This window comes from Etheostoma spectabile, chromosome 21, assembly GCF_008692095.1.
Source record: "Etheostoma spectabile isolate EspeVRDwgs_2016 chromosome 21, UIUC_Espe_1.0, whole genome shotgun sequence".
Taxonomy (NCBI): domain Eukaryota; kingdom Metazoa; phylum Chordata; class Actinopteri; order Perciformes; family Percidae; genus Etheostoma; species Etheostoma spectabile.
In genome coordinates, this window is record NC_045753.1 from 13,711,710 (window position 1) to 13,724,257 (window position 12,548).

At 39.5% G+C, this 12,548-nt stretch overlaps 1 protein-coding gene across 2 annotated transcripts in view; it reads left to right on the plus strand.

The window, feature by feature from the left end:
* ttyh2 (tweety family member 2) overlaps positions 1-12,548 on the plus strand; it is a 60,743-nt gene that overhangs the window by 43,429 nt on the left and 4,766 nt on the right. For both annotated transcript variants that reach the window (XM_032502608.1, XM_032502609.1), the window contains exons 6-11: positions 3,292-3,364; positions 7,673-7,742; positions 7,903-7,958; positions 11,000-11,092; positions 11,256-11,348; positions 11,758-11,900. In XM_032502608.1, coding sequence (XP_032358499.1) covers positions 3,292-3,364; positions 7,673-7,742; positions 7,903-7,958; positions 11,000-11,092; positions 11,256-11,348; positions 11,758-11,900 — 528 coding nt within the window. The remainder of the gene's footprint in view (positions 1-3,291; positions 3,365-7,672; positions 7,743-7,902; positions 7,959-10,999; positions 11,093-11,255; positions 11,349-11,757; positions 11,901-12,548) is intronic.

Below are 12,548 nucleotides of genomic sequence, written 5' to 3' on the forward strand. Positions count from 1 at the left end.
GGGGGATTTTTTGGCTCAGGGATGCGTATATGTATAAAAAATGTAAACTGAAGGCATTAAAAATATATTTTCCATTTTACATTAATGCGGTAAACATCACTAAACCGTTGACACAGTTGAGCAACTTTTGCATCTGTTCTGCTTCTCGATTTTGAATCAAAATAAGGACTCCTGTGACGCTTGCTCTCCTTCCCATCCATATCCTTGTTTAGTGTCAGGGAGGTCTCTGTATCAGAGAAAAGGGAAAGACAGACTACAGGAGTGAAAAACTGATAAAAGAGGGAGTTAGAAGGCAGGGTAAAGATAGGGGAGTGAGGGGTGAGGGAAAAGAAAGAGTAAAGAAATGTGAAGAAAGATAAAAAGAACGATGAGAACACAATGGATGGCTTGTAAGTTCAATGTCGGGAGCTCAGTATCTTCTCAGCACATTGTGAATTGTATTATCCAGGGAGCTGTAGAGTGTTAAAACATGAACAGGGCCTGGACATGCATATACCTAAATTATATTTAAACACAGGTGACATGTTGTAAGGGGAATATCTGGAAAGTGCCACAGTGATCAAATTAACAGGAGCTTATTGGATTTCCTGGAGATTATTTCACCTACCAAGAGCTCATCTATGATAGGACTGGTGCTCATCTTTTAAAGTTGATCTTCTTCTGCATACACACAGACAAGCACATCACAGCTCCCTTGTATTTAGAATACCCACCCAAACCTTCCCATCCCTCTCCCTTTAGTGAAACATGTCTCTGATGTCACGTTCTGATATGATAATATCATCAGTGAGGGAGCCCACTGTAAAACAAAACAGTTTTATATCATATCTCATGGGTGCAGGGAACAGTCACCCACCCAGGGGGCCGTAACCGAATGTAGGCCAGCTGAGCGGATGTGCTTGTTCCTCGATACATGAAGTCACGGCGCTGCAGCTGTTGAGGTTGCAGAATCAACCCCCCACATAAAAAAACATGACCTCTGACTTCTTCTGTTGATGGCAGGACAATGAGATCACCACTCCTGGCCTTAGAGGCTCACGCTGTTTCCTTTCAATAACAGAAACTGTTATGGAAATAGCTCCATTTGCGTCACTGTACTCCCTCTATATGATGCTGATAGCAGTATGAACTCTGCAAAATTTCACTTTTTTGCTTTAGTTTTGAGATTGTCACTGTATTTGTCATCTGTGATGCCTGCATCTGATAGCATGTTATTTCTTCCTCATGTTTTATGAAAAGACAAACTTGAAGCACATACAGTATAGTGCCTTGGTTCACTCTTACCACTGGCATCAGTGTCTTTTCTGCACCAGGCAGAGTGAATGTTTGACTTACCTATTCATTAGGTGGACAAAAACACAACTACACATAAATGCTAATGTTGATCTGTATCTTTAAACAAGCGTCTGTTGTTAGTAGAGATGTTCCATTAGAATTTTTTCCTTCCTGATACCAATTCCAGTACCTGCACTTGCTTACTGGTATAAGCCCATACTGAGTACCGATTCAATACCTTTGTGTTAAAGAAAAATTATTTAGACATCTTTCCAGCCAAGCTTTTTAAAGATGTTTTTGACTCTGCTGGGCCTTGTATTTTAAATCTGATAAATATGTCTCTTTCAACTGGGTGTGTGCCAACTGCTTTTAAAAAGGCCATTGTACAACCCCTCCTGAAAAAGCACAATGTGGACCCCTCTGCTTTGTCCAACTACAGGCCAATTTCTAAGCTACCTTTTTATCTAAAGTTCTAGAAAAAGTTGTAAATGCCCAACTTCAATTGAACCTTAACTCCAACAACATCTTTGAAAAATTCCAGTCTGGTTTAAATCTTGTCACAGCACAGAAACTGCTCTTTTAAAAAGTTTTTAATGATCTTCTATTAATTTCTGATTCTGGTAGCTCTGCTGTGCTGGTGCTTTTAGATTTGACTGCAGCGTTCAATACCGTTGACCACAAGATTTTATTGTCAAGACTCGAGTCCTGTAATTTTGTAATTTTTGGGGAGCCTGATGTCTCTGGTTTTAACAGTGCTCTTAGCCCAATACCCTCAAACTGCTGCCAATTTGTAAAACGTCTTGGTGTTTTTATTGACAGGTCTTTTAAACTCAATAAACAGATTAGCTCAGTGGTAAAAACAAGCTTTTTTCAGCTCAGACGTCTTGGGAAGGTCAAGCCTTACCTGCCCCATAGCCAACTGGAAACAGTTGTGCATGCCCAGATCACATATCGCCTGGACTATTGTAACTCATTGTACTATTGCCTTGATTAGTCTTCAGTTCGCCGATTACAATTAGTTCAGAATGTGGCTGCACGCCTGCTGACAGGAAAAAGGCGCTGTGACCACATCACCCCTGTACTGTCGTCTCTCCACTGGCTGCCTGTCGATCTTATTTTTTGTTTTTAAATCTCTTAATGGGCTAGCACCATCATATTTATCTGATATGCTGATTTTGCACACTCCAGTCAGAGCACTTGGGTCCGCTGACCAGTTGCTTTTAGACTGTCCCAGAGCTGGACTGAAAACCAGAGGGGACAGAGCTTTTTCAGTAGCAGGTCCTAAGCTCTGGAACTCTCTTCCTCTCAACATTAGAGCAGCTACCTCTATTGAGAGTTTTAAATCGCTTTTAAAAAAACATCTTTTTGCACTGGCCTTTAACATTTTATTGTAGGTAAAGTCTTTGTCTGTTGTCTGTTTTTATTGTTTTTTGCATATTCTGTTTTAGAAGGGTTTTTCCGGCTATTTATTGTGCTGTTTTCTGTATCTGTACAGCACTTTGGGGAAGTAGTGACTGTTTGTAAAGCTGATGTATAAATAAACTTTGACCGTGACCTATTCTTGAAACAGCTATCCACTGCTAACCCTGTATGTGTATGATATGATTGTTGTGTGGCCTGGCTCAGATTAAACTCTTTGTGACAAGGAACAAGTCTAGTTGTTAGCAAACTTTTTTATATCAATTTAAAAGGTGATAACATGTCAGTTGTTGTCAATTTTCGCAGGTTTAAATGACAAGTCCTTGATACTCAGTTACCAGTTTTCTAATGCTGTGATTTAAGAAAGAAAGTGTGCCTCCCCCTGTAATCACTAAAGATTATTGGAAGTGACTTACTTCAAAGTGGGACAAGTGATGTTAATTATTATTTATTGTGTTTTAATTTTAAAAAAATGACAGCTTTTACTTCATTTAGATAAATGTCAAACTTTACCAAGCCATCATGTCCTGGTTGCTGAGGCTTGAGTTATTGGCCTGAGTTTCACTGTAACCCTGTTGTTGCTTTGTGGCCCTGCAGGATGATGGTGTTTGGCGTCCTGACGCTGGTCCTGAGCTGGACTTCTCTGGGCGCTGACCTGGCCACTGCTGTGGTGAGCTACTTCACTTCCTCGCCTCTGACTTGCTCTCTTACCCTTATATGTAAACTAGTGCAAACTGGTCTGCAATCAATTCTCATGGTGCCTGACTCTGATGATAAATTGTTATAACTACACACACTGCAGTTGAAAAATGATTTGAATGTGTCGGGGGTACTGGAGGAGAAATGATTATACACTGCTCAACATTTGCTTATGTGCATATACTGTACCTTTAATGTGTATAAATGTATTTAAACGCACAAAAGGATGGGAAACAGTTGTCAGAGCAATCAAATCACATCAAATGTTTTCACTGAGTCTGAGATACATGTGCACCTTCTTTTTTTTTTTTTTTTTACCAAAACGTTACCATAGGATGCAGGTTGTTGCATTTTTGTCAAGCTTTCCAATCCAGAATATTATTAGCGGCATAAATGCTAATCAAGGGTCTTTTTTAGACCCCCTTGCCTTAATGAGAATGTTTAGCCTTCTCAGAAAAATGTGTGTGAGCTAGAATGTCATACTAAAAGGTTTGAGCACTTTCTTAGTGCCCAATTTCAGAACGATCTTCAGATCTTGGTTTGGCTTTCTGTCACCTAATATGCTTTTGATCTCAGCACACAGCTGAAAATAAACCGACAATGAACAAAATCCCAAATCCCAAATCCTGTCAGCATCATTATACAAATCTGAATAACTTGATGCAAAGTCATGGTTTATGTAACAGGATTCCAATTGCAGCTTTTTAAAGACTATCATGATGAATAGGTGAATAATTTCAGTGGTTTGCTCCATTACGGTCACACAAATGTTTGAATGACATAGTGGGTAAGAATAATAATAAAATTATTTTTGAAAGAAATGCGAAAATAGAATGATGCGTTTGAAAGAATATCAGATGGATAAGCACTGGTGTTTCACTCACCTGCCCCAGGCATGTGTGCTATTTTTCTCAGGTTTGTTGTTGGATGTTGTGTTTTGAATGGGGGCTGTAGCGGATTGTTAGCACGTGGGAATTTAAGTTGGAGATAATGAGCATTGGGTAGAAAGTAGCAGGAGGCGCGATCAGTTACAACTAATTAGTAGCTCTGGTTTAATTGTCCTTCTTTAGATCCCAGTTTACTAATATCTCCACTGTCTGTGGTCTACATTTGCCTGAGCCTGTCGGTTCTTTGTGATACCAAGGCTATGAAACCAAGACTTTAAATCCTGCAAATATGCAATGTTCAATATGCTCAATACGCTGCACAATTTACGGTTATTTTCATCATTGATTCATTTGCAGATTATTGTCTAGATTTATTGATTAATCCTTTGGTAACATGTCAGAAAATAGTTCTGTCTTTAAATGTCTTGTTTTGTCCAAAACTCAAATATATTCAGCATCTTATGCAAAGAAAGCAGGAAATCTTTTGACTTTCTATTTAAGAGGCTAAAAACAGCCTTTTCTGTCAATCAGATAAACAATTAGTCAACTAATCCTGGCAGCAATGCATAATACAGAACTACTATACTTTTTTTAATTTTTTTATTTAACATTTATTTAACCAGGAAAATCCCATTGAGATTACTAATCTCTTTTTCAAGGGAGTCCTGGCCAAGACAGCGGCACAGATCACAACAATTCCGTACATTACAGACAATTTCATAACAATTTCATAAAACTATTTAAAACATTTACAGACCATAGATTTCATTTCCAAACCTTTGAGCAAGAGTTTAAACTGGCCAATTGCAACCACTTCCTTTAATTTCCAGAACTTTTGTAAATTGTTCCATGTTGTGGGGGCAGAATAGTGAAATGCCACCTTACCAACTTCTGTGCGGGATACAAACCAAAAAGGTGTTCCTTCTCTCACCACCTTGAATATGCACTGCAAATGTCATTGTAATCCAGTAGTTACCTTGTGTAAAATGTTTTTTAGCCCTTTTAGGAACATTAAAACTTTCAAAAATTAGTAATCAGTCCATTAGCTTTTCATATTGTTTGTGTACAAATGGGGATTATTGCATGGATGGAGTTGTAGAGAAATGGTCAAATAAAGATCCATCCTTTAAGGACCATGAACATCTGCATCTTTTTTCAGAGCTAAGACAAAAAACAAAAAAAAGAGATCAGCGGGTTATCAAAGTTATTGAAAATGATCATCTGGACACCATAAATATCCAAATTAAATTTCATAGCAATCTGGCCAGTAATAGTTTTTGTGGCCTCTAGATGAATGAAATAAATAACAGAAATCTTTCTTACGTGTTGTCACCAGTGTGTGTTACAAAATCACGACATATACTTCGTCCTGTTATGTAACCTGTCTGTGACGTGGTGTTTTTCTGAGTGTGACCTTGACTGGACTGTATGGTTGACATCCACTGTGCCTTTTCTCTCCCTGAGAGCAATGATCCCCACAGCGTTACAGTAAAATGCCCTATAATTGCTCAGGCGTCAGCTCTGAACAAACAAAAATAACATGAACAATCAGCATTGGCCTCTCATGCACCATCAGACATCATGTCTTTGTGTGAATAATTGTGTGCTGTGTATGCGTGTCTTCTCAATCGAGTGATACCGGCCTGGTTACATGTGTGTTCCTTTGTATGTGCGGAGAGTGTGTGCATCCTGCTTGCATGAGGGTGATACAGACTGAGTGTGTGTATGTACTGCTCTGTGACTCATTACTGTCTGCACAGCTTGGAATACGCATGACACATTTCTTGAGTTGACTTCTGATTAATCACTTAGTCTAAAAAATGTTGGGAAAAGCCCAAGGTAATGTCTTCAAAATAGCTTTTTTTTTTGCCAGACTTATAGTCTAAAACCCAAAGATATTCCTTTTTAAATGATGATTTGAGAAGCTGGGACTTGTGAATATTTTCTTTATAAATTGAATGCCTAATCTATGATCAAAATTGCAGTTAATTAAATGGATTCATTTACTGCTAATGGGATAATTGATTGATGGACTATCTGATTCAGCCTTAATACTTTTAAAACATAAATCTCATGTGAATCATTTTGGAAGATATCACTTTTGTTCAATCTTAAATTTCCTTTAACTTTACTTTATTTCCTTCTTTTTTTTCAATAATGGTTTCACTCAGATGCTTGGCTTTCAGGGGCTGCAGATTGTAACAAACAATGAACAGGTCCTCAGTCTATTGCAGAGATTAACTAAATTGACATTCCCACCTTTGGGCAACTCTCCGCGTGAACTGACTTTAATGGTTTTCGACTGTTGAGGGGAGCAGCGGGGGCCACTTAGCCATCAAATTGCCCAGAAAACTTCTGCCATCTGAAAATATCTGAAAAGCATTGCAATGCTTGGTCCTCCACCCTGACTCAGAGTTGAACTTGTGAAATTGTACTTGCCACTGCAGCCATACCGCTGTGTCCCACTTTAAATGACAACGAGTTTTGTGGCTGTGCTCTAACAACGTCAAGACAACCACCACATCCAGATGAACACTGCATGCCAATGTGGCGTGTTGTATGCAGTGTTTTTGTTTGTCTTTCTGAGGATCTTCGTGTGTGGCTGCAGTCTGTGTTCACAGGTGTGCATGTCAGATGTTTTTGGGCTTGACTGACTGCCGATGTTTGAGATTATTTATGGTAATTTTCAAAATGTGTGTGTGTGTGTGTGTATAGGCTGCAGTTAGTCACTTAGTTCACAGTAAATGAATAGATCATGAATGCACCCCTTTGCAAAACTCTTAATTACAGACAGCGGGTAGTCAGACCCAGAAAATCACAGTTTTCCCTTTAGGAATTCTAACAAATTTGTTCCTGAATTGCAAAGCTTCTTCGTATCCCTTGCTTCTAACAAACCAGCTCGGGTTTTTTGATGAACTCAGCTTGCTGTATCTTATCTATGTGCGCTGCTCATTATCGTCCCCCCTCCAGAGAAGGTAAAGCTACGCGCACTGTGTTTGACCTGAGCCCAGGGGACATTTAACATTCAGGTTCGGAGAAGACTCCTCACTTCTCTTATTTAGCCAAGGCAGGTCTCTTGTTAGCACTGTGCGGTGGAGTCAAAGTGGTTGTGAGTGACAGAATTGAAAAGTATTCCTGACTAGACACGTTTAAGTGGATTAGACGAACATTCATTATTTAGCTGTTTGTGTCAAAAAGACTTTTAAAGTGTTAATTAACACTTTTTAAACTATTACTGTCAGGTAGAGTATTTGGCACTCCGATCCATTCCTTCTCTGATGGTTAGCATGAATTTCTGGTCTTAACCGCCTTATTTTAAGAGCCATTCGTTTTGTTTAGCTGTTTTCTTACTGATCACTGCTCTCACACATCTCCTGTTTTTTTCATTTTAGGGCACAAGTGATTTCTGCGTCTCCCCCGACAAGTACCTCATGAGCCAGACAAAGGGTATCATCGGTGCTGGTGAGTTTCAGTGTGAATTATATGAATAGTGTTGCGTTAATGGAGTTGTAATCATTAAAGCATGGAGCTGTGCCATGACACTAATTGCACTTTGGAAAATGACGGTTGAAAATGCTTCTAATCACCTTCTTCCGCCTGTTGTTGTTTGTTTTTTTCACAGATATTGTTCATTACTATCTTTACTGCAACCAGACTCTCTCCAACCCTTTCCAGCAGGTAGGAAAGTGGATACTTTGCTGAGCTCCTACCTAATGTTGACTGATATGAACAAGCGAGCATTGGCATGGTGATTATCAGGTCAAAAGATGTTCACATGTGTATGTTTAAACAGCTGTTTCAGTTAAGGGTCTAGTATAATCGGGGCCAACAGCTAACACTGGGGTCATGTCAATGGTATATTTAATGGGAATGTCGGGGGAGTTGACATACTACAATTAAAAAATGTACACACTGGGTAATTTACAAAGCCAATTGCAGTATATTTAGACTCACTATACTTAAATTGGACTTATTTTAGGCCAACAAAATAAATAAACAAAGGACTAAGGATTGGCACTGGTATCTGAGTCTGTACAATACCTTCCTTTGGGGAATATGCATCTGTTTCACCCCTTTATTTTGCTTTTAACAAAATAAAACAAATCTTGGCTTGATACTGCAAGATATACAATTTGGTCAGTATTTAGAATGTGTTAAGGTTCAATACACAGCACTAAAGAGGACTGGATTTCTGTCCTGGGAGTTTTAAGCATTATTTTGGGAAATAAGATTTAAAGAATATATTAATAAGAAAGGAATAGAAATGAGCTGTTGACTGATTCAATAAAATGTGAAAAAGGGGGTGGGGTATTTGCAAAATCCTAGTTACAAGTTACATAAAAAACAGTTTAACAGTATTTTAATGACTTTATTAAACTATGGAGCAAGTCCTTAATACATATTGAAATATAGTCAAGTAAATGCTGTTGAAGACATTAATCTTTCAACCAAATTATGCTCACTGAACTATGCTCTAAACATCCTTTGACCTGTGAAATCTGTGCTGGATGGGGAGTTAATTTCTCTGCCCCTGAAGGCTGATCTTCGTCAAGCGCTTTCTCTCTATCCCACCCTGTCTGGCTGATTTTCACCCTAACTTCACCTCACAGATCTGGCTGAACGTTACAAAAGTGCAAAGCATCCAACACTGTCTCCCAGGCTGTCACCATCATTTGTCTCTTTGTATTTTTCTCCTGTATTTCTTCAGTTGTTGGCATGTATCAAGCAAAAAAGCCAAAATGTTACAAAGCTCCCATAACAAAGGCTGTAAAATTGTAGATTAGATGAAACTATTTGGTATATCTTTCTCTTCTAAAGTTTTGTGAGCTTACTCTATGGAGAAGAAGAGTATATATTATGGGTCACATCACTGGCATCATCAGTCAGTGGTGAAGTCAATGTGTGCGAGCTCTGGCCCAGCAGAGCTCCGATCTTATTATCTGGCTCTCATAGACATGCCTCTAGGATAACAAGAGCACAGCAGCAGAGGGTAGACAGCCATCACCCCTGCCTGGTAAACAAAGTCAGCACTCTTTTCTTCACCACACAGATACCCAACAGGTGCAAAGTTCACAAACAAGCTGCCAGATACAGAAGTCCACACTGATTGGCAAACATACAAACTCTTGCTCTCTTTCTTCCTTATATGTCCCATTCATGTGCTCTGAGCCTGAACCACAGCAGTGCCCTGTAGTTCTACACTCTGTGCCCATGTATTTCACATGTCATTTCCTTTTTTTTCCCTTTCTTTTTTTTTTTAACTTTATTTGGCTCTGAACAAGCTCACCCAAGCTAAAAATAAAAAGCTAAATCTGATCAGGCCATTGGATTATGCTGCAGAGAGAAGTTTAAACGCAGACAGTCATGCAGATCCAGAGAAGAAATGTCAGATCAGAGGAAAGCAATTATATTTATGGATGGTTGAGGTAATTGACCATATCCTGTTTTAATAGAACATTGTTCCATAGGCCTGGGGGTTTCCAGGCTACTCTTGTTAGGTTGGGCGACTGTGAAGATACAATTTGACTTTGGAGATGTGACTGATTAATTTAGTACTGTTATGCTTGAATGTTAATTAAAAAAGAGACATTGGGCAGAAGGTGTTGTCTTTCAGGCAGGTTGTGATTATCCACTGAGATTGTACCAAATGTGGAGGATTATTTTGCCCCCTGTTGGTGGGATCATAAACATACACATCCACAATTACAAACTCAAGTTGGATGTATTAATGGGATACTTTTTATCAGTTCACTAGCCTACAAAGCCATTCATTTATTTAGTCAAATTGACTGTATTAGGACCAAATAAATACTTATCACTAACTTTCTGGTCCTGTGTTGTATTCGTGCTTATGTTTTTTTCTTGCACACTTTGTTGTGAAAAGATATCTGATGATTTTGAGGGCACTCTGGCCACTCTGTGCTTTTTTCTATTTGTTTATCTGAATTGTTCCTTTTGAATAAATTAACAAATTAAATTACAGAAAATTAAGATTCATTATGATAGCTATTATGCTTTCCTCAGTGTGTTTTCATTTTGTGAAAGGACCAGGAGTCTGCCTATTCTTTCTTATTCATTCTTAAAAATGGAAGTACATAATTGTATTTGACAGCAGCTCCTTCCTTTTAAAGGTCCCATGACATGGTGCTCTTTGGATGCTTTTATATAGGCCTTAGTGGTCCCCTAATACCATATTTGAAGTCTCTTTCTCAAAATTCAGCCTTGGTGCAGAAGCCACTAGAGCCAGTCCCACAATGAGCTTTCCTTAGTATGTGCCATTTCTGAGTCTGTAGCTTTTGAGGAGGAGAGAGGGGGGCAAGAGGGTGGCTAGGGGTGGGGCCTTGACCAACTGCCACTTTGCTCGTTTGAAAGCCATGATGTCTCTCTCTCATGGGTGGGCCAAATTCTCTGGGTGGGCAAAGCAGAGAAACGGGAGGTAACCTTGCACCTTATGACCTCATAAAGGGAAAAATTCCAGATCGGCCCATCTGATCTTTCATTTTCTCAGAGCAGGATATCTAGTGTACACCTATCACCATTTTTAGCCACTGGGGGACCATAGGCAAGATGGGGAAACTCATATTAATATTTAAAAATAAACTCATAAAGTGAAATTCTCATGCCATGGGACCTTGAAGACTTCCATCAGGACCAGTGTTTATTCTTCATTTGCATGCTCTTTACTCTGCATGCATCCAAACACACTTTCTTGTTTGCAGCCTCTGACCATCTTCCAGAGGTCCCTGACCACCATGCAGATCCAGATCCAGGGTCTGCTGCAGTTTGCTGTGCCTCTGTTTCCTACAGCTGAGGTATCTTTTATACACACACACACACACACACACACACACACACACACCCCAGGCTATGACTTCAATGCTGTAGTACAACAGAGTCAAAATATATTTTTGGAGTAACATTAGAAGGATAATAAGTGCTCAAGTGTTTGTCAGTGATACTCTGACCTCTCCGCAGAGAGACCTGCTGGGTATCCAGCATTTGCTTAACTCTTCGGAGGCCAGTCTGCACCAGCTGACTGCCCTGTTGGACTGCAGGGGGCTCAACAAGGTTTGTTCACTGCATCCTAATTGGCATCACAGCAGCCCAACTAGGTCAATAGGAGAGTAAGTGGCCAAGCCGGATTTCAGCATTGAACTGAAAGAGGAACTGGGAACAGAGCAGAGCAATGCACAACAGAAAGAATTTCATGAGAATCTCAAATGAGAATAACTTTTCTAAACTGAGTTTCCTGCACTGTTGAACCTGTAGAGTGTGGCTCTTGACTTCATTGCAGTTTACATCAGTAATTTGAACATCCCACGTATGAAGTCCTGGAGACAACTAAGTGCTTTTTCATCGTTGGTCATTTTTTTTCTGCTGTGAATTGAAATGTGACATTAAGAGTCCATCTGTACAGACAAACTGTTCGTGCATCTATCTTTTCATCTGTGTTATATTACTTGTTTGACCTCTTTAGGACTACCTAGATGCAATGGTGGGGGTGTGCTATGATGGGGTGGAGGGTGTACTCTACCTCTGCCTTTTCTCCACCCTGGCAGCCTGTGCCTTTACTGTCATGCTGTGTGCCATTCCCAGGGCATGGAGACAAATTGCCTGCAGGTCAGTTCGTTCTCTGCTTCTCTACCTGCATGAGTGCCCTCATTTCCTCATCCTGCAGCCATCTCCATGTCTATGCAGCTTTGCCCACTGTATGAGACTACCTGTGCATGTGTGTACAATTGCTACTAATACAAATTAAATTGTGGTGAGTGCAAGGTGTCGGGCTCCGCAATAACTTTATTATGTTGAGTTGTAGGTTGTACACTGTGGATTATAACTTAGCCCTGTTTCTTTTACCCCTTTATTTATTTACATTTTGGGTAATTGGCCCCGTTAAAAATATGCTTTTTGCAGTTCCTGTTTGCATTGTATCCATTGATGTGCAGACAACTGTCACTGTTACTTACGTGATGATTCTTAGCCAAGGTCTGCAGTTATAAGGAACGTCTTGTTTATGATTTCTAAGCCGATTCATGCTGTTTATTTGTTATGGATGGTGATATCCTGTGTGTTAGTGTGAGTCACTGAATCTAAAAATATACACATCATGTCTGTAGGTTTTGATTTGACTGATTTATGACTCAGAGAAGAAGTAGCTTCAAGCGCCGATATTAGCGCTCATTTTCACGGTCATAATTGTATTTTTAGGTTGTACCAGAATAGGTTTATGTGGTTTCATTTTTAAAAAACACCATATTTTTGTTGTCC